At 30.2% G+C, this 22,679-nt stretch overlaps 3 protein-coding genes across 4 annotated transcripts; 1 reads left to right on the top strand and 2 right to left on the bottom strand.

The window, feature by feature from the left end:
• Nucleotides 1-284: 284 nt before the first annotated feature.
• On the bottom strand, nucleotides 285-4,571 carry LOC109793919 (putative glucan 1,3-beta-glucosidase A). Its single transcript, XM_020353389.3, has 8 exons — nucleotides 4,412-4,571; nucleotides 4,065-4,184; nucleotides 3,763-3,960; nucleotides 3,030-3,191; nucleotides 2,763-2,932; nucleotides 2,355-2,504; nucleotides 1,651-1,991; nucleotides 285-805 (listed from the first exon to the last, which is right to left on the bottom strand). Exons 1-8 carry the CDS (start codon nucleotides 4,517-4,519, stop codon nucleotides 483-485), a joined length of 1,572 nt encoding a protein of 523 aa, XP_020208978.1. The 5' UTR covers nucleotides 4,520-4,571; the 3' UTR covers nucleotides 285-482.
• A 5,844-nt stretch (nucleotides 4,572-10,415) lies between these two features.
• On the top strand, nucleotides 10,416-11,178 carry LOC145952737 (uncharacterized). The gene is made up of 2 exons (XM_083065690.1): nucleotides 10,416-10,513; nucleotides 10,659-11,178. The coding sequence occupies exons 1-2, from the start codon at nucleotides 10,416-10,418 to the stop codon at nucleotides 11,176-11,178; spliced, it is 618 nt and encodes a 205-aa protein (XP_082921816.1).
• Nucleotides 11,179-15,204: 4,026 nt separating this feature from the next.
• On the bottom strand, nucleotides 15,205-18,982 carry LOC109793038 (putative glucan 1,3-beta-glucosidase A). Of its 2 annotated transcripts, none has more exons than XM_029270284.2 (8): nucleotides 18,779-18,982; nucleotides 18,396-18,515; nucleotides 18,091-18,288; nucleotides 17,333-17,494; nucleotides 17,066-17,235; nucleotides 16,448-16,597; nucleotides 15,701-16,029; nucleotides 15,205-15,616 (listed from the first exon to the last, which is right to left on the bottom strand). In XM_029270284.2, exons 1-8 carry the CDS (start codon nucleotides 18,953-18,955, stop codon nucleotides 15,435-15,437), a joined length of 1,488 nt encoding a protein of 495 aa, XP_029126117.2. In that variant the 5' UTR covers nucleotides 18,956-18,982; the 3' UTR covers nucleotides 15,205-15,434. The 2 variants fall into 2 exon arrangements, with proteins under 2 accessions (XP_029126117.2, XP_020208097.2); XM_020352508.3 differs by having other exon boundaries at nucleotides 15,701-16,041; nucleotides 18,779-18,980.
• Nucleotides 18,983-22,679: the final 3,697 nt, after the last annotated feature.

Below are 22,679 nucleotides of genomic sequence, written 5' to 3'. Positions count from 1 at the left end.
AACTATAATTTTTCCATGATTGAATAAATAAAAAATCATATCTTATTGACTATTGAAAAAAAAACTTCAAAATTAATTTAACTTTTATTTTTTATTTTGAAGAGATAACAATTTTTATTTTATTTTATGAAGAAAAAATTGAATTTATTAATAAACCAAACTTGCCACCAAATGTATCAAAATTTAATAATAAAAAAATATGAAAACACTAAAATTAAGTCTATATATAAAATATCCACAATATTAATAATAAAAGAAAAGCACAACCCAACCACAATTATGAGTGTTTGTAAGTTGCTAGTAAATTATATAAATCTGTTTTCATAAAATAAATATCACACAAGTCCATGTACAAACTCACAACACAATTCACAACATTATTAAAAGGGCACACATACATATAATAAGTAATTGATGAACTAAGAGCAATAGTTGATGAATAATTTGACCCATTTATACCCTATTTAAAAGTGTTGGCTTGATTATTGCTTTTGTTGTTCTTCAAGCAAAGTCTTCAACATACTCTCTATTCGTTCAATGGAAGCAGCCATTGCATCCATTTTTTGTATGCAAGGTGTTAGCTTCACATCCAAATATGCCTTAATAGCAGGATCCAGTTCAGGTATCAAATTTATGTAACCATTTTCAATCATCCACTTGAGGCTCCAATGGCCGAACTTACACTTGTAGGCCCAATAGGCCCATCCAAAAGTTGCACGAGAATACACATCCAATTGTGCTTTGGCATAATTTTGATAATCTTCTTTGGTCGCACCATTTATGCTCCACTCACCAGTCCACTCTCCTGTCAAAAAATAATATATATATAAAGAAGTCAGAGAACAATTTTAAATATTTTTACAATGCCTTTTTATTTATTCTTCTCTTGTTTGTTGTGTTCTATAAACATGGTTTACAAATTCCATATAATATCTTAAAGTTGACAATCATATAGATTATCACATGTCTCAAGATAAATCTTAATATCATCAAGTCAAAAGACTTAATTCATTCTCCTACTTGTTTAATATGTTGATTATTCATATATTTTTTTTAAATGTTTTTTAAACATTCATTAAAAGAATTTATTATGTTTTATTTTCTTTGATTCATCATTTTAGGTTAGCTATAATATTACCATATTTTGAATCCTATGCCTCACTCTTGTTTTCAATATACACTAGATATAAAATAGAATAAGATTAGTACGTTACGTTTTTTTTTTTGAATTTTTTTTATAACATGCCAATCAAATATTTACTAAACTATTTCTAGATTATTAGGTGATTAAGTATTTATTTTTAAAAAAGAAATCCCTACACTGAAATCAAATTAGTGATTGTTTTACAACCTGATGAATTAAGTTACAACCTAAAATCAGTGATTGTTTATGAATAAAAAAACAAAATGAATAAAAGAAATAGTGATTGTTTAACCTAATTAGTTACTTTTGAAAGATATTAGACTCCATTCCCTTAAAAAAAAATTACGAGTTTAAGTTTTGTAAATAGAAAAAATGTAATTAAAAAAAAAATCCTATTAAAAGTGGTTAATTAAATTCTGTGAAAGAAATAAACTATCCACAAAATTAGTATTTTTTTTTCATAAAAATGTATAGGACTATACTATAGGTTAGGATTAGGCATTTACCTACAAAACTAAGAGCTTTTGTGGAAGAGACGCCGCTAAGATCAGAGGCTCGATCATTTCTTATGAAGTCAATATTTTGCTGAACATTCATGTTGTTGAAATTACTCCAAAAAAGATTGTAGTAATGCACATCAATGACTACATTGTCAAAGCCTTCCACAAATGAGAGAAGCACTTTAGAATCTGCATCCAATGGGTTTGACATGATCACATAAGCATTTGGGTTGTGCTTCCTCACAGCATCATAAGCTTGCTTGTAATATTTCTTTAGGCTCTCTAGATTCACACCTCGTGGCTCATTCAACAGCTCTATTCCTCCTAAGTTTGGTCTGTTACCATATCTATCAACAAATTCAAGTATAAAAATATCAGTTCTTAAACTATAGCAGGTCATATATCCTCATGCTGATAAAAATATACTGTCATTTATATTAGTCCCTGGATGATGAAAAAAATGCCTAAAGCTAAGATTTTTGAATATCTATGCATTTCTTCACTCAAATTCAGAGACTAATTTGATTGATGGAATACACACTTAGTAACTATCTTTGACAATTAATTAAATGCATATAGACACCACATATAATTTCTATCATTTAGGGACGTAACATGACCAGACATTATCTTTCAAGTAATAAATCAACTTTATGTTTAATATATATATATATATATACAAAGGGACTTTTCTTTAGAAGTGAAAAAACCTTTCTGCTAAGAAGTCTATGACTTGGACCGTGTTTGGTATGTATGGATCTCCCCATTCTGTATAGCCATCTCTTGTGCCACTGTGGTCATTGCCATTTTGTGAACCTTCAGCTGCATGCAAGTCTATGATCACATGAATCCCATGGTTTCTGCAAGTTACAAAGAGTACATGATTTGCAATGCAACGTTGGTAATTTAGAGCTGAATTAAATGCTGCAAAATGGTTATATAACATTAAACTAACATATTCACCGGAGAAATTATTGTATACTACAAGACTACATGGTCTTGGTCAATCTCTACATGACATATATAATTACATTTTTCAATTTATAAGAAAGAGTTAATAACATGCCAAATGGAGGGGACTACATGATCTTGTACCATATTATAAATTCTCAACTTACTGTGCCCAAATGAAAGCATTGTCCAATGCTGCCAATGATCCTCCAACAAAAGGCTTTGGCGGGTTTGGATCTTTAGCTATCCACCATCCAACAGGTATTCTCACAGCATTTAAGCCATTCTCTGACATGAATCTGAAATCATCTTCAGTTATGTATGTACTCCAGTGATCCTACAAAGCCAGAGTATGAAGATAATGTTGGAATTCTAGCAATGAATTGAGGCAAGTCCAAGATGGTTTATCATTAAAAGTTTCTGATATTTCTCACCCTCATGACTTGAGGAGCTCTATCAGGACCATAACCATTAGTAAGCTGGTACTCTCCTTGTAAGGTGGTGTTTGGTACAATATTCATACGAAAGACTGATGGGTCACTTTCATTCCAATTTGTGCCTACATAATTTGCAGTCACTGATGTCTCCGATTGAACCTTCACATACACGATATAATAAGAAAAAGATTTGGTTGCCTAACTAATAATTGTTTCCATTAATTTGTCCAATGTTAATCAAAAACAAAAACTCCATCTTATTCATGACAGAAAAATGCTGAGGTGAGATGTATTTGCTATCAAGAGAATTGTCGTGGTCGATGGATTGGCAATTCTAATTATTATATATCTCGGCATCTTAACATTTGGTTTTAGGACTAAATTAATCCCAAAAAAGCTAACGTGCAATCCTCACATTATTTTAACCATATTATTAAACAATGTGAGATTCAACACACTGCTCTGGTTTCAATGACATGACATGTGAGTGGTCCCATAAATTAATAATAGTTATAAAGATAGTCTCTAATATCTTATGTGATGAAAATTGTCCTATTTATATATTATTTTAGTAACTAGTAAATGTGGAATGTCTAACAAACCAAAAGTATTTTAAGGCTTCAAATAAATAGAATTACTTTTTAACCTTTAATTTAGAGATCTGTTTAAGATTTAACGTTCGATGCAAGATTTTCCAATATCAATAATACGAAGATGGAGCATGTCTAACCTGTAAAAACAGACCATTTGATGCTTTGATTCGAACTTTGAAGGGGTCATCACTATTCCTTACAATCTCAAATGTTTCTGGTTTGCTAGGTGAGTTTGAAACTGCCACAATTTTGTTTCCACTGCCTTGATTTTCCAGCCCCACAAATTGCTTGTTGAATACTCTTAAATTGAAGGATGAGTCACTGACCCTCCACAGCTGCATATGAACAAATAATTGGCCTAAGTGAAGGTGATTCCTAATGCACATAAAATGTTATCATCATTGGCGTTAGATTCTTGCAGTTGAAGTTACATAAGTACCTTGAATGTTTCCCAACCAGAAGCTACATCACGGTTGGCCACAACTGTAGTTCCACCCCCATCTTCAGAAGCGAGATACTTGTTAAACTTTGTGGACTTAAGTTGCACTTGAGTTCCATCCTGAAATGACCAAATATCAAAAACTTGTCTATTATCTGAAAAAAGATAAAGGTACCATGATATTATTTCCCTCATGAATATAACTTTAGAACTTCTTAATTTGAAGACTTTGGAAATTATTTATGCACATTAATTGCTAACCATTAAAAATGATGCATGGTGCTTTGTGAAATGATAACTAAAATTCCATAATCTAAATGAAGTGAATTCTTTGAGAGTAATAATACCAAGAGATCTTTGTTGACAATTCCGTCAAAGAGAGAGGGCTCTTGCATCCATCCCTCCACAACCAGCCAGTTTCCTAGATTCACAGCTTTGTATGGCATGATAGGCATTTGGAATGAACTTGAGGAATTAGTATTGCTACCAAAGGTTGTAAGCTAAAGTATAAATAGAGGATTGGTTACATATATGGATTTCTGTGGGCAAAAGATAAATATTATGTATGAAAATATCGCTTAAAAAATTTGAACAATTGGATTATGTCGGAAGAGTTCTGTTATTTTTTAAATGCAAAGTTATCCTATGCTTAAAGTATGGTTATACTTTTTAATAATTAAATACAACTTGATTACTGTTGTTAGGAGTCTCATGTCGGATAGAATATGAAGTTCACTATGATACTTAATTATGCGACTCTTTCACTATACTAGTATTTTGGGTTAAACTCTTCTCACATACCTATGTCATCATAATTGGTGTTCTCATGAATTAGTGATAAATAAATTTAACTGTGAAAAGGAAAAAAACTATCATCGGATAAGGACAAATAGAGTAAAAGTTAATGTAGATGTTGAGTCGTTGACTCTTTTAAGAATGTCAATGTTAAAATTCTCATATATTAAGTAGAATAAAAAACTCAAAATGTAGTATTTAATCTTGAAACTCTTCGTTCTAATGAACCAATCGTTTGTGTTTTTCTATCTTACAGTCTTAATTCCTAATAACTTCACGCAAAGATTTCCTATACATCCAAATAATGCATGTTGGTTTTATAATAATAATACAGCCACGGAATCATCGAACTTCAAAACAATCATGACTATAACAACTAGCCAACTTGCCTTGACACTAAGTCGATCAATATATCATACTTTAATCAACTTGTATGTAGAATTGGGAAAACCGTGACAATGAGTACAATGAATTTGAATGCAAGTTGGTTTTATAATAATACAACCATGAAATTATTGAATTTCAAAACCATGACCGTAACAACACAACTTGCATTGGAACCAAGTACTGGATCAATAAATCATAGTTTAATCAACTTGTATGGAGGAAATTGGAAAATCCGGAACAATGACTATCTAAAAGGACTAAAGTTCAAAGCATCTGTATGGAAAAAAAAAAAACTGAACTACTAAGATTCACACGGTTTTAATCAAATGAAATTCATATACTATGCCAAGCTGGTCCTACATTTTTTGTTTTGTTTTAATTTGGTTTTAAAATTTTAAAAGTTTTACTTTAGTATCTCAAAGGGTTTCTATATATTAACCTAATTAGTTATTTTGTCAAATTTGTTTTCGTACTAATAGTGTAAATTTTGGTTGATATGATATCTTTCACAATTTGTCACGTGTCATTAAGCTGACCAAATTAATTAATATAATAAATTGATAGAATGATCAACTTGGTCAAACAAAAATACTTTACACGAAAATAAAGTGGAAACTTTTAAATTTAGAAACCGAACTAAAAATTAAACTAAAGGACCAAAAATCTATTTTAGTTTATGCTTAACTTATCCAATATTAATGAAATAAAAAGCCATCATATTATTCTGATTAAAAGCACATTTGAACTTTGTTTACTGATTAAACTCCAAAATCATTTACTTGTAGAGAGACAATTTTCTACATCCAACCCAAACTACTAGTTTTGTATATCTCACATAATTTAGGAGGTTTTGTTGTGCAAATAAAGTTCTATTTTCTGATTCAACTAAGACAAGAAAAAAAGGAACAACAATCACATGCATTATAAAGCAAAAAAAAAAAAAAAAAACTATATATGGAGTGAGGTGACCCTAATCATGACTTACTTATTCTTTATTACTTTCTAATAATTTGTCACTAAATTTTGTAAAATGTATACATTATGTCACTTCAATCCTAAATTAACTTACTAAACTTAATTGACACTAGTGTAAAATATTATTTCACTGACAGATTTTTATGTCGGTTCCAAATCACTTGTCATAGAATTTAGAGTGGTGACATATAATGTGATTTCTATGTTGGTTAAAAGCATAATTGAGCAACTGACTTAGGACTTGATACAAAAATTTCTCAAGAAGAACTTCTAAGAGAAAAAAAATAGGAAGAAAATAAAATGTTTTTCCATAAGCTAATTTGCGGAAACTTTCTCTTATTAACTCTTCCAAAATCTTATTTTTAAGCCACACAAAAGCTAGTTTTAGCTTGTGGAGAAGCTTATTTTGATTTTTCTTTCTATTTTTCTATCTTAAAAGTGTTTATGAAAAAATTTATCCAAATAGACCAATAGTAAGTCCTTTAATTTGTGCTAAAATCCAAAATTAGTTTGTGGTCCTATTCATATTGGTTTCTTTGAACCATGCCCTCACCCTCTCTAGATCTAATCTTCTAAGACATTGTGTGGTCCAAACACCTTCTCTAGATCTATATATATGTTATCAAGTTGATTTTAATTTTATTAGAAATCTAAGACAATTATTCCAAACTTTTATATTGACCTCAAGAACTAATTATGTCATTACTATTTAAAAAAAATACAAAATTGTCACATTTTAACCTAAATCTGACAGTTTAACTTTTAGGTGATTCCAATGGCATTCAAAAGCTAACATCCAGGACTACAACTCATATGAAGATTAGAAAACCTAATCCTAATAGTATCATGCCCAATATGCAACATTTATTGCACCCAACACAAAGAGGACAACACCCTCTCAGGAGTATCTGCTCCCAACGTGGCTAAAGTCATGCTTGGCACGAAATGATTTGACACCCATCACAATATTAATTAGTTCATGGGATACCTGCAAACTATGTGAAAATCAAAAAATACAAGCCTAAACCCTAAAACTCCAAACCAATCAATAAAAATCACAATTAAAGGTTAATATCACTCTATTATATGATCAATTACTCAAATTCAACCTCAATTTCACATTCTAATTACATATCCTATTGACTACTCACACAATAACCATTTTGGGTTTTCACTAAAACCTGCAGACACTCCAAACTTCACAATTACAGGTTCAATCACAAAATTAAAGACATATACAACTACACAATATCAAATAAAATAATAAGGAATCATACGGAATGCCAAAAACACATAATGCAATCAATTGGGAAAACTCCTTTCACACGATACAAGTAACATATAGAAGGGATTGGGAGGGCAATCTCACTACCCAACATACATTCCACGTCTATAGTAAGACTACTCACTTCCTCATTACTTCAATAAACAAGGCTTGAAGACCTCGATGAATAGGGCACAAATCTCCAAGGTGTTCTCCAATATATAGTTTCTAGTTCTTCTCCCAATTATTTATAGCATAAACGTGAAAAGAAAAGAGAAACATAAAAATAAAAGAACTATCATAACCTCCTTCTTAAAACCTTAACTCTTTGCTAACCAATAGTTAAATCTTTTTAATTCCAATTACAAAACCCTTACCTCACTTAATAAAATATATAAATCATTTAATTATAAAATCTTATAATATATTCCTATACATATAAAACAATTAAAACAATTATTAAAACCAATCCAAATAATTATAAAAAAAATACAATAATAGTAATTAACAATATATATATATATATATATATATTAAAATATCATAAAACACATTTCTCCAATAAATATTATATAAGATAATTTTTGTAAATATTTATTATTTAATTAAAAATACTCATAATTATCAAAAGCCTCTAAAATATTTTATACATCTCCTTTAATTAATCAAAATATCCTTATAATAATTTTAGAAAATTTGGAGTGTTATAATTCCCACCTCTCTTCAGAAATTCCATCCCTGAAGTTTTGTACATAAATGAATATATATATATATATATATATATGTATATATATATATATAGATATAGATAAAAGAAGGCACCAACATAGAGTAACAACAAGGATGTTTGACAGAGTAAGAAACAAGACTACAAGATGGACAACTTCATCAATTCCTTTTAAGTAAAGGCATGGATCAATGAAACATGGAATAAGTCTACATGGTCATATGTCAACTTATTCTAGTTAAAGAGTTCGGGATTTAGGGTTTATACCTAACAATATTAAATTTGAGAAACCAATCAACCCATTGTGTACAGTTCTCAAAGAGATTGATTTTTTTATTTCAATTTATCAAGTTGAGAGTAGTTGTATCTGTTTAATAGATTCCATTTTTCATATATAATATGCAATAAGGTAATGGATTATTTCACATTGCATTCTATTACAATAAAAGTAATATGACACCACTTAAATATTATTACAAAGTAATTTGTTAGATTTTAATATATGATGATTAGACAAGTTGTTGAAATTTTAAATTTTGATTTTAGGAGAAAAATATCTACTTGCAATTTACGATCTTTGACACAAATTAATTATTATTTTTAATAGTGAATATCATAATTATTAAAAAAAATATAATCACACCTATTATCATTTGAACTCAAAAGTTCCACATACATGTATTAAATTGTATTCAATTCTATATATTGAGTAACTTATCATTATAAATCGTATTAAATTTAGTTATATTTTAAGTTCAATTTTTAGATAAGAGAAATAAATTTGATTAAAATTAATGACAATTATAAAACAATTAATGAGTCAAAGAATTAGAAAAAGGATTCTCACTATTTCATTCTATAACAAAACACATAATCAACTATCAAACAAATTGAAATTGTGTTCAACTTTAGTTGACCTACAAGAATATAATACGTAATGAGATTGTTGTATTAATCAAGGTACGAAGATAAATTGAAATTAGATCTTTAAATACGAGATTGATGATAATAATCAAAACACTACTCAAAACTAAATGAGTATATGTCGTTCTTTTAATTAAAGTAAAGTAAATAAAATTAATAAAAGAAAAATTTTAGTAAAAAACTAGGAAAAGAATCAAATTAGGCTTCTATGTATCTATATAAACAGCACCAATTAACTTCTTTGTAAATTCATTCCAATAACAAAAAAGAACATAGAGAGAGAAAGAAAAACATAGTGAGAGACAATATTATTTTTATTTTCAAATTTTAATTGAGTTGTAAGTTTAGTGATTGTAAATATAATTTTTTTTTTCACTTTTTTAATATAAAATCTACCGTAGGGTCGAATGTAGGCTTAATTTGCCAGGTTTTATTATCCATTATTATATATTATTATTTTGCATTTATTGCATTTCTTACAATTCTGATTATAAGATATTTGCATAATTTTTAATATTTGTTTTAAAACCATGGAGGTGACGGAAACCCATGGTTTTAACTTGGCTATGCTTGGGAAGCAAGGGTGGAATCTACAGTCCAACCCAGATGCTCTATTTACACGGATCTTCAAAGCTAGATACTTCCCTCAAGGGGACTTCTTGGGTGCCCGCCTGGGCCACAACCCAAGTTTTATTTGGAGAAGCATCCACGCTTCACAGGTTCTAGTCAGGCAAGGTGCCAGGTGGTGTATAGGGAACGGATCTTCTATTAACATTTGGAAGGATCCATGGCCCCGCAACTCACATAGCTCGTATGTTACCTCAACAGCCCCTCAAGGATACGAATCCCTCACTGTCCACGACCTCATTGACCGCACTCTTCACAAGTGGGATTCACATCGAGTTCAAACTCTCTTCAATCATCAAGATGCTCAATCCATCCTATCTATACCACTGTTGAACCCCTCACGCCCAGATTCTTTAACTTGGAGGCTCACCACCAATGGCTCCTACTCGGTACGCACAGCATATCACCATCTCATGGAACATGTCATCTCCAACAATACATTGAGAGTGCAGGGTGACTGGATGAAACTTTGGAGCTTGAAGATCCCTCACTCAACACAGATTTTCCTCTGGCGACTATTGAGAGGTTGCATTCCCACGCGCCTGAACCTACAACAGAAAGGCGTCCCATGCACGTCTTCTTGCCCCCATTGTTCTGCAAACCAAGAGAACGAATGGCACCTCTTCTATAGCTGCCCAGCCGCCTTATCCATATGAATAGACTCAGGATGTTGGCCGCGGATCGCCCATATAGTAGAGCAAGGCATCAGCTTCATCGACACCACGTGGAAACTGCTGGGTCACTTAACAGGTTCTGATTTAACATCGTTCACCCTCATGCTTTGGTGTATCTGGCGGCGGAGAAATGACAAAGTATGGAAGGAGGGTGCCCCTCCCCCAAAAACCTTAATCCAGCTAACGGAACAACATTTCCATGCATGGCGATCTGCACACAGGAACTTGGTGCAAACTGCCTCCCCCGTAGTGAACCACAGATGGACCAAACCTCCAGCCGACACTTTCACGTGCAATGTTGATGCGGCGCTCTTCAACGATTCCTCTACCTTTGGGTTCGGTATTTGTGTCCGCGATACAAGAGGATTATTCCAGACTGCCATATCCGGATGGAAGCATGGCCTACCACCACCCCATCAGGCAGAAGCAGCAGCTATGTTGGAAGCAATCCAATATCTCATCCATTCTCCATACGATAATGTCTGTGTGGAAACGGACTGCAAGCAAGTAGCGGATCATCTCAACAGCACGCAGGTTCTTCACTCAGAATATGGGATCATTATAAATCAATGTAGATCCCTGTTACGTTCCCATCAAAACCTTCAGGTTAGGTTTATTAGGAGACAAGCCAATCGGGTCGCCCACACTTTAGCAAGGGTGGCTAGATCTTCCGCTAGTCACCACTTTTTCAATTTTATTCCTCCATGTATTGCATCTCTTATCATTAATGAAATGAGTTAAGTTCATTTGCTTCAAAAAAAATATTTGTTTTAAAATAAATAAATTGATTCTGAAAACAAACACGATGGGATTAACAAAGCAAGAACCTTCTTAATTTTGAGAAAAGTTTGGCAGCAAATGAGCAAAAGAATATAATATATACCAGGACAATTTAAAGTTTACAAGCAAAGTCACCATTGGTTGTGTGTGATGGGATTATTTTATGGTATTTATCTGAGAGGATATTTTATGAGGGTTATTAGATAAACATACTTCACAATGATAAGATATTATCCGCTTTGGGCCTAAGTTCTCACAGTTTTACTTTTGGTCATTATCTAAAAGGTCTCTCTAACATTGGAGTATGTATGTGTTTTATAAGTTATTATTTTTTCCTCTTATTTTATCGATGTGAGACTTGTTTGTATCCCAACAATCCTCCCCTCAAACAAGAAATCTAACCTTTCATGGTAAAAAAAATATGTTATGAGTTATGAGAGTTGTTACATTGCGGCTCTGATACCACTGATAGTGTTATTTTATGGTATTTGTCTGAAGGGATATTTTAAGGTTATCACACAAACATACTCCACAATAATGAAATATTATCTGCTTTGAGTCTAAGCCTTCACGATTTTACTTTTAATTATTACCCAAAAGACCTCTTTAATATTGAAGTATATATATGTTTTATAAATTGTTATTTTTTCTCTTATTTTATCAATGTGAGACTTGTTTGTTATATCCCAAGAGTGGATATGTGTAAGTTTCACATTACAATACGATGCTCCCTACACCTATGATCAAAAGTATAAACAGAACCTTGAGAAGTATTTATATATTACCTTTCCAATAAAAGCTGATGAAACTCCTCTTCAGGATATGCATATTGCGTACTACAACATTAGGAGGGGCACCTCTTGGAGCCTTTTTAAATACAAAGGCCAATTTTAGTTGGAAAAAAATTAGTGACCATTAATTGAATAGAAAATTAAGAGATGATTCCTTTGTTTCATGTGTCCAATCATTATGAAATGCCCATAGCACAACACATGTATCTCTCAATTCACCAAGAAACATGACAAATTTCTGGTTTCTGAAATGAACATTGGCTAAATTGTTCAATAAATAATATTTGGCTTGAATATATTTTTAATTTTTTAAATTTAAGATAAATGTGCTTTTGCTCTTCAAAATTTAATCCTTTTAATCTTTATAATTTTTTTAAAAAAATCTTATTTTAGTATCATTGCTCAAATGTCATGAGTGAGTTTGTCTATAAAATTTACTTATTATTGAATCTCTCAGACAAAATTTATTTATCAGTATTATCGTTAGTGAAATATTATAAAAATCTAACTAATGTTATATAATTATCACAGTCTTTCATTGTCAATTATACCACTCATGATCTTAAGAGACAACAAAATAATTTTAAATTTGAAGAAAAAAATAAATTTACTTAATATTTGAGGGGTTAAAATTATATTTAAGTTATAATATTTCGACTCCAAAATTAACAAGTACAAGACGTGAAAAGCTGATTATAAGATAAAAGAGATAATCCAGTTTACTGTTTACCAGGTTTAAATCACTGTAATCATATTGTGAGAGAAACTAGAACTCCACATCTCATGAATCTCAAAACAAGCAACTAGCTTAAATGAAGAAGACATTCATGTGAAAGATATTTGAATGAAGAAAGGCATAGAAGAAAACACAGATCTGTTTATATGCTCCCACAGCTCAGAGTGAATTTGAATCTTAGGTAGGGTAGGCATTATGCTAACTTAGGTAGGGTAGGCATTATGCTTGCATGTCAAATTATTTGTAATAACCAGCAGCCAGCTTGATCACCCTAGCAATAAGAAGGAAAAAGTTAAACATGCAAACACAAAAAAGTTTAAGATGATGTAAAGAAGTATTGACCGAACTATTAGGGGCTGGTTTGATTACTATTTTCAAAAACAGTTCCCTATTTTTGAAATTTATTTGTCCCCTGAGCTTATTTTTGTTTTCTTAAAGTTTATCTACAAAATACTTGAATAAAATGCTTCAAGAAATTAAAAAAAGAGGATGAGAAAACATCTCCCAACTATTCATGTTTCTTTTTTGGTTTTTAAAACATATGTTTTGGAAACAATTTTCAAAGTTTAATATATTTTAGATAAGAAATTGATTGTAGACTCTCGAGCAATGTATATTTGATTGAAAAAGGGATCAAAAGCACAGTTATCCTTTGTTCCTGTGTTAGGATACACACTCCAATTATCTTAGTCGTAGCGGGTCGGGTCTTAAGTCTTGATCTTCTCGTTCTTGTCCGAGTAATCCGAAGCAAGGTGGGAGGTGCCTGCAAAGACACTCCGACGCTCAAGTTAGTTCTCGGCGTAATAAATGTGGTAGTTGAAAGTTAGTTACATACCTCGTTAGGGCTCTATTTATAGGTGTTCCTATTGGGCCGTGATTAAGGATTGGGCCCCGGAAAATTAGGGGGCTAATCCAGTGTATTACGCTAATTAAACTATCCGTAACCAGCCTGGCAGGGGCACTGATATTGGCCGACCACACCGATACGTTTCGCTCGTTTATAAGTAGTCGGTTGGCTAGGATGATCGGCCTCACCATCTACGGGTTCGGGTGTTCGGTCCGATTACTTGCGGGTTCGGGTGTTCGGCCTAGTCGGCCACCATACGGTATATCCTTCATTGGAAGTTGAACACAAAATGAAGATGGAGGAAAAATAAAAGTACAGTTATCCTTCATTGGAAGTTGAACGCACCTGACTAACACGAGAAAAATTAAAGCAAGCAACCCCCTAGAAGACCTGTCAAAACCAAAATGGAATTATTCTCAAACAAGAGGAAAATTAAACCATGGAAATCTCATAAAAATTCTCACCGAAATCCCATTTACATGAAGTCCTGAATTTGCATACAATGATGTTTAGTCATAGTTCTTTGATTCATTCATTCAAGCAATACAAAATTCTTCAGTTTAAGAGAGCATGTCACTAGTGTCCTACAATGTAATGCAATGTTGCTGAAGTAGCTAGCAATAGTTTTTTTATGGAGATTTTGAACCTTATAGCAAATGGTTTACAAAGGAAGGACAACTGACTCTTCTCACAAAAAACAGGTAATAGAATCACAAAAAACATGATACATTTGGGATAATTAAGTAGAACAAAATTTTCATGTGGAGAGTTCTCAATTAATAGAATCAATCACCGCACCCAATACATTCCTTGGTCACTACCCCTACACCTAATCAATCACTACACCTAACGTGTATTGGGCTATAATTTTCTGTGGATAACAATTTTTAATTAATAACAAATTGTTTTAATGCTAACGTATAAACATTTTTATACTTAATATTATTTGCAAATGAATGTAGTATTGTTTAAGTAATTTAAAAAATAAAAGTATGATTCGATTGAATAACTAACTAAGAAAAATTATATTAATTCGGATATATAATGATACTAATGTTACTAATTGTATCATGCACAAAATTTAATTCAATTTTTATTTATTTTAGTTTTAAAATAAGTACTAAAATAGTCTATCATTTTATATATGTATGTCATTATTGAACACAAAAAGTAACATTATAAAACTAATATAATTTTTTAAAACAATGTTCAAAAGTAATTTAAACTTAGGAAAAATTCTTTATTTTTTTTAATTTCCTTTATGAAAATTAGGAATAATTCTCTCCTCAAATGAGATGAAATAGGGGATGGAGAAGCTTTTTCACGTCTGTTTTTGTTTTCTAAAAAATTAAATGGACCTTTTATGTAAACAAAAAATAATAACATAAGATTTAAATTGTGCGTTAATTTTTTATATAATTTATTTATTTTTAATTTTTTCTTCCATTCAACTAAACAAAATAGTATAGAAAAAAAAATCACTTCTTTTTTTCCCCTTTCTGTCCATCTAAATAACACAAATTTTTTTTTTGTTTACTATTTTCATATCTCTTGTTTATTTTCTCTCTATTGTACTCTTCATCCAAAGTAACCATAATGATAAGTGAAAAAGATGCTTAAAAATAGAGGGTCCTCCATTGAAATAAATTCTGGGGAAAGACAACAAACAAGGGGAGATAGGAAAACAGAACAAAAAGTAAAACAAAATGCAAGAGAAAAATGTAAAACAAAATGTTCTTTTTCGCTAAACCTGTGGACTTAGGCCCCTTTTATTCAACAAAAGAAAAACCCAAAGCTCCATTTTGGGTCCACAATAAATCTAGAGGTTAGTTTGATCCAAAATCTAGAGCTTAATGTAACCGTTTTCAATCATCCATTTGAGGCTCCAATGGCCATACCTACACTTGTAGGCCCAATAGGCCCATCCAAAAGTTGCACGAGAGTACACTTCCAATTGTGCTTTGGCATAACTTTGGTAATCTTCTTTAGTCGCACCATTTATGCTCCACTCACCAGTCCACTCCCCTACCAATAAAAATCATAATGCCATTCTCAATATATATGTAAGACAACAATTTTTTAAATCTTTGGTTAGGATTTGGATTTTACCAACAAAACTATGAGCATTTGAGGAGGAGACACCCTTAAGATCTGAAGCTCGTTCATTTTTTATGTATTCAACATTTTGTTGAACATTCATGTTGCTGAATTTACTTGAATAAAGATTGTAGTAATGCACATCAATGACTACATTGTCAAAGCCTTCCACAAATGAGAGAAGCACTTTAGAATCTGCATCCAAAGGGTTTGACATGATGATATAAGCATTTGGATTGTGCTTTCTCACAGCATCATATGCTTCCTTGTAATACTTCTTTAGGCTCTCTAGATTCACACCAAGTGGCTCGTTCATCAGCTCTATGCCCCCTAAGTTTGGTCTGTTACCATATCTGTCAAGTGTCAACAAATTCAAGTATATAGATACCAATTCTTAAACCATAGCAAGTCATATATATATATATATATATATATATTCTCATGCTGACAAAAATATAGTCGATTATGTTAGTCCCCACATGTTGAAAATAATGTTTAAGCTAAGATTCTTGAATATATATATGTGCACTTCTTCACTCAAATCAGTTATCATCTCATGAATCCCAGACTAATTTGATTGGTGGAGTAATCATTCAGGAACTATTTTGACAATTAAATTCAAATTTGGAAACCACATATATAATTTCTCATTTAGGGACTAACATGACCAGACATTATCTTTCAAGTAATAATTTAACTACTCACTATGTCTTAAAAATATACACATGAAGGGACCATTCTTAAAGAAGTAAAAAATACCTTTCTGCTAAGAAGTCTATGACGTGGACTGTGTTTGGTATGTATGAATCTCCCCATTCTGTATATCCATCTCTTGTGCCACTGTGGTCATTGCCATTCTGTGAACCTTCTACTGCATGCAAGTCTATGATCACTTTAATCCCATGGTTTCTGCAAGTTATAAAATTAAATAGCACATGAATGGTAAATAACGAAACATTGATGGATTGGAGCTAAATTAAATGTTGCACAATTGTTGCATATTAAGGCTTAAATATGTTTCTGTGGTATACTTATTTTATGGTTTTAAACTTTAATTCCTATGATTTTTTTCGTCAATTTTGTTTTCTACAAAAAAAATTTCCGGTTATAGTCCTTAAAGTTATATTTTTAGTTTTTACAAAATTGTAAACTTTTTATATAAGTCCCTCTTATGTTGAAAGATTTTATTTTAATTTTTAGAAAACATTAGGCATGTTCTCAAATATACATTTGCTAGCTGCATCATCATTGAACAATAACAGGGATTAAAAAAATATAGGAACCAAATCTATCTGACCAAAAAAATTCAAAGGAACTAAAAAAGGAATTGGTATATTATAATATTATTTGGGCCACAATTCCAATAAGCATACTTACTGTGCCCAAATGAAAGCATTGTCCAATGCTGCCAATGATCCTCCAACAAAAGGCTTAGGTGGGTTTGGATCTTTAGCTATCCACCATCCAACAGGTATTCTCACAGCATTTAAGCCATTCTCTGACATGAATCTGAAATCATCTTCAGTTATGTATGTACTCCAGTGATCCTACAAAGCCAGAGTATGAAGATAATGTTGGAATTCTAGCAATGAATTGAGGCAAGTCCATGATGGTTTGTCATTAAAAGTTTCTAATATTTCTCACCCTCATGATTTGAGGAGCTCTTTCAGGACCATAACCATTAGTAAGTTGGTACTCTCCTTGTAAGGCGGTGTTTGGAACAATATTCATACGAAAGACTGATGGGTCACTTTCATCCCAATTTGTGCCTTCATAATCTGCAGTCACTGATGTCTCCGATTGAACCTTCACATACACAATACCCAATATAATGAAAAGAAACAATTAGGGACCTAAATATAATTGTTTTAACTTTTAACTATTCTGTCCAAAGTTATACAAAAGCAAATTCATTTTGTTTAGGACAGAAAAATGCTGATGTGAATAGTATTTGTTATCATGAGAATTGACATTTCTAAGTATTTATATATCTAAGGGTTGACAGAGAATTGCCATTCACCCTATGTAAAATTGTAAAAAACATAAATTAGTTCATGGTTTGAGGGTTTGCTATTTATTTTATATACTGATTTGGTCATATCACTAATTAATGTAAGATACCTCGTGCTAAGAATCAAACATATGTTGATGATTTAATAAGTCAAACAACAATTATTAGTATTGACTTTGATAACACCTTGAAATTTAGATTTAAGACTAACTCAACTCCAAATTTAGTTCTTAAAGTGAGTGTTACTCCTCATTCATATACTATTTTAGGCATATCACTAGTTAGCATTGAATCTTTGACAAAACAAAAGTATTAAGGCTTCCAAGTAACAAGAATTACTTTTTTAACCTTATAGAGATGTGTTTAAGATTCAAAGTAGTGTAAGATGTACCTGTAAAAACAGACCGTTTGATGCTTTGATTCGAATTTTGAAGGGGTCGTCATTATTCCTTATAATCTCAAATGTTTCTGGCTCGCTAGGTGAGTTTGCAACTGCCACAATTTTGTTTCCACTCCCTTGATTTTCTAGCCCCACAAATTGCTTGTTGAACACTCTCAAATTGAAGGATGAGTAACTGACCCTCCAAAGCTGCGTAGGAACAAACAATTAGGCAAGTAAATGTGATTCCAAATACACATAATTAAAAATTTATCATAATTGAAGTTAGATGCTTGCAATTGAAATCACATAAGTACCTTGAATGTTTCCCAACCTGAAGCTGAATCACGGTTGGCCACAACAGCAGTTCCACCCCCATCTTCAGAGGCGAGATACTTGTTAAACTTTGTTGACTTAAGTTGCACTTGAGTTCCATCCTGAAATGACCAAATATCAAAAACTTGTCTATTAACTGAAAAAGATAAAAAGGTACCATCATGATATAACTTCCCTTACGGATACAACACAACTCTGAACTTCTTAATTTGAAGACTTGAGAATTATTTATGCAAGTTAATTGCAAACCATAATTTTACTCAAGAAGACAAAGAAAGAAAATGATGCATGGTGTTTAATTTGTGAAATGATAACTAAAATTCCATCAAAATGAAGTGAATTCATTCTTAGAGAGTAATAATACCAAGAGATCTTTGTTGACAATTCCATCAAACAGAGAGGGTTCTTGCATCCACCCCTCAGTAACCAGCCAGTTTCCTAGATTCACAGCTTTGTATGGCAAATTTTGAGCAACCAAAACGTTGTGAGGACAAGAGAGGCATAAAGCCAACAAGAAACTCATGAAGTATCTATAACCCATTTTGAAATGAATGTGAATTAGTTTGCTTCCAATGATATAAGTATATATAGGATTCTTGGTTTACAGATAATTTAAAAGTAATGCTAGCAACTCATATTTCACATTGTTTTGAAAAATAAAGTTGTAATACAACGATTTAAAATATTATTTATCTACACATATCTTTCAGATTCATAATTTTTGAATGCACCCTATAATTTTATAAAACTTTTCTTAATTTCTAATTTTATAAAGTATTCACTTTTATATTTTTAATTATATTTCTAGTGTTATTATTGATAAGGTAATATATTAAGATGACGATTTTATAAAATCATCGGTAATTAAGTAATTAGCATTTGGAAATATATTTTTATTAAATCATCTAAGTTTAGTTTTTTATTAATATCATTATATAAAATATTTAACAAAAAATTATTATTATTTAAAAATTTTAAAATTATAAAACTATCAGTAAATTTCATTAAACAAAAATGGATCAAAAAAAATATCATTAAACAAAAAAGAGGATTTTACAAAATTTCAACTAGTAAAAAATAATATATTAATAACATTTCTCTTAATTATTTAATATAATACAGTTGGCCACAATGAACCAAAGGGTGTAGTTCATGAGTAAGATGTGAAGTTCAATCTCCAAAAATCAAAAAAGAAGGAACAAAACGCGTTAAGGAAAAAGACGTTGACTGCGATTGACTTGACAAAAAGATTAAGTGCTTGTTTGGTTACCTCTGTGATCCACGTTTTTTAACATTTTTATGTCATAACGCACAAAAAATGATTAATAGTTGTTTCTCCAAATCATGTCTAAGTTGACAGAGTAAAAACAAACACACACTAACTAATAAGACTCCTAGCCCTCCTACTAATACTATCACAAACCAACCGATAATTTCCATGATAGTATTAGTAATATATTAATTAATTTCATTTAAAAATAAAATATTTTGATTTGAAATTCAAGCAATTTGTTGGCCGAAGAATTTATAAAAATTTTAAAATCTTAATTATTTTAATTTTAATTTTTATCATTTATTAAATATTTTATTTGACTAAATCAATTTAAATTTTTTAAACTTTACATTCATAATTTGAATACGACAATTTGATTTTCACCGTAAGTAAAATTAATTTTAAACATATATATAAATATATATATATATATATATATTAAATTTTTAACATCAAATTAAATATTAACTAATTTTTAAATATTTAATAATTTAAAAATAAATATTAAATAATATTTAATAATTTTAAAATTAAATATTTAATGATTAAAAATTTATTTTTATTTTTTATGTCGATTTTAAAAAATAAAAAAAGGAAATAGAAAAAAAAATTTCAAATTCTTACTATTTAGAAGAATTTGAAATTCTATAATTTTAAAGATTTTTATAAATACATAAATTTTAAATTCTTTATAAATTTTCTATCTAAACAAAATATTTCACCTCAAAATATTTAAAATTCATAAAAAAAATTAAATTACTATTAAAATTTTTCATCCAAACACATTAAAAAAAAGCATATTTATTCTTTCCTTTTCTTTTCCTTTGCTATTGTTTTCATTTTTCTTCTATATCATATATTGAAAATCACAAATATTAAGATAGTTAACAAAATACTTATAATCAGATAATAATTAATCTATATTATTTTTTTCTATCTGTACAAATATAATGTCTATTGTTATTTTTCTAAAACAAAGTTGAAACTATTAGTAAAAAAATTATTTATGAAAGTCAAACTCAATACTAAGAATTTACTATAAATCATAATTCAATCAACTGGGATAGATAATCTTAATTTTAATAAATTAAAATTTGAAAAGATAATACCTTCAGTTTTTAATATTGGTCAAAATATAAAAAGCATAACAATATTTATAAGTTATTGTTAAAAATGAATTTATTTTGTTCTTAGATTAGTACCGTAGAAATGAGACTTAACAATATTCTCACTCTTTGTGTTGTTTAGTGGTTGTCTTTCTTGTTTGTATTGAACATCATGTAAGAGTTGATTAAACATATGAGGTTGAGCAAGAGGAAGATGAAGCTTGAGACTTTGGTTTTATGTCATGAGTCTTGTTATGATAATGTGACATATGTGACACCCAAATCTAGAAGGCACATGTACACTTTTATTAAAAGCATTAAAATCTTTCATTTAATTAGAACATTCTTCAATTACTTTTGCCTACATACAAATAATTCTCCTTTTTTGTATGCATAAAGCACTCTTACTAATAAATGTATTAATTTTAACTAATTAAACATTGTTATTAATCCATTTATAAGTTGTACATCACATCAATAGAATAAGTATAAAATGGCTCATGCATAAAAAACAATAAACACATTGAAGTAATAAAATATAATATACGATTGAATAAGGACCTCTAAATCTCACCATTATATATATATATATATATATATATATATATATATATATATATATATATATATAAACCAATGTAAAGAGCATAAGTAATTTATGAAATACACAAATGACTAATAAATATAAAATATTGAGATCTTATAATACTCATCAAATACAAAAAAAAAAAAAAAAAAAAAAGCCTAAAACTCAAAGTACTCACCTTGTACAACATACCCAATAATTTTATATGACTAACATCTAAGTTGATCCCTTTAAAGGATCTTCTTTAATCTCTTCATCAACAATAGCTCTCCAATTCATATCATCGTCAAAACGTTGAATACCTTAAAATTTAATCCACTACAATTATCACCTTCTAAAAAATAAATTTATGGAGTGAACTTCTTCTATCCTTAACAATATCACGCACAAAATAAATTTGAAAGTTCCGCGACAATCTTATATACCACTAATAGAATGATTTTTTTATGTATATATTTTTCTATACATTGTTTTTGGTTTATTTGACTTTTATTAGTATCATATTATGATATATTAGCCTTGATTTGTTCTAGTGAGTCACTTTAGTCTTAGTTGTAAATTCTAGTTAATTTTCATAATTTTTTTTCCTATTTTGACATTATTTTTTGTGCAAGCCATATCTGGAGCTCCCGACATTGAATTTGGATGTTTTTAGTGTCCTTATAAAGATAAAAGAAAGTTATACAACTTCTTTGTTAGGAGTAAAGGTCAATTCAATGTTAAGTGACCCAAAAATATATTGCAAAGTTGCAACTCTGCATAGTATTTTTTTTTTTTAAATGTAATGTTAGAATTTGTTTAATGAAGTAATTAGTTAATTTAGTGGATTAACCTTTAATTACTCTTATTAGTCCCATTAGTATAGTATATAAATAAGTATAACATATGTACACTTGATATCATATACCTCATTTTTTCAAAAAATTGAGTTGCTTATCTTAGAAGTCTCTCAAAATTCTTTCTTTTTCTCTCTCTCTCTCTCTCTCTCTCTATTTTTCAAGAGTACTAATCCACATCCTAATGTATATAGCAAAAACCTCATTGATTAAACCCACCACACCATTGAAACTTAGTTGTCTTACAGGTTTCTTTATGGATGAGATTGGTGGCACAAATTCTACCCTAGTACTTGGCGTAGTCGCTCTCACCAATCAAGGCTATGCCTCACATTTGTCCGGATTTTTCAAGTCAGCATATAAGAATTATCCATCCACACTAGGTCTCCACAACCTAGTGCCTTACTATCCCCAAGGACTCGAAGACAACAAGCATACCTCAAATACCTTTTGTAGTCATCCAT

This window comes from Cajanus cajan, chromosome 10 (assembly GCF_000230855.2).
Source record: "Cajanus cajan strain Asha chromosome 10, NIPB_CcT2T_4, whole genome shotgun sequence".
NCBI lineage: Eukaryota > Viridiplantae > Streptophyta > Magnoliopsida > Fabales > Fabaceae > Cajanus > Cajanus cajan.
The sequence above is the reverse complement of the archived record's forward strand: the minus strand, read 5'-3'. Positions and strand labels throughout refer to the sequence as shown.

What these genes read in the sequence shown, in the direction of transcription:
- LOC109793919 (XM_020353389.3), bottom strand. Translation starts at nt 4,519, where the DNA reads ATGCCTATCATGCCATACAAAGCTGTGAATCTAGGAAACTGGCTGGTT. An exon ending in CAAATGGTCTGTTTTTACAG is followed by an intron (nt 3,192 to 3,762) that starts GTTAGACATGCT and finishes GTGTATGTGAAG; the next exon opens with GTTCAATCGGAGACATCAGT. An exon ending in AATGCTTTCATTTGGGCACA is followed by an intron (nt 2,505 to 2,762) that starts GTAAGTTGAGAA and finishes TGTAACTTGCAG; the next exon opens with AAACCATGGGATTCATGTGA.
- LOC145952737 (XM_083065690.1), top strand. Translation starts at nt 10,416, where the DNA reads ATGAATAGACTCAGGATGTTGGCCGCGGATCGCCCATATAGTAGAGCA. An exon ending in ACTGCTGGGTCACTTAACAG is followed by an intron (nt 10,514 to 10,658) that starts GTTCTGATTTAA and finishes ATCTGCACACAG; the next exon opens with GAACTTGGTGCAAACTGCCT.
- LOC109793038 (XM_020352508.3), bottom strand. Translation starts at nt 18,955, where the DNA reads ATGGGTTATAGATACTTCATGAGTTTCTTGTTGGCTTTATGCCTCTCT. An exon ending in CAAACGGTCTGTTTTTACAG is followed by an intron (nt 17,495 to 18,090) that starts GTACATCTTACA and finishes GTGTATGTGAAG; the next exon opens with GTTCAATCGGAGACATCAGT. An exon ending in ATAGACTTCTTAGCAGAAAG is followed by an intron (nt 16,042 to 16,447) that starts GTATTTTTTACT and finishes GACACTTGACAG; the next exon opens with ATATGGTAACAGACCAAACT.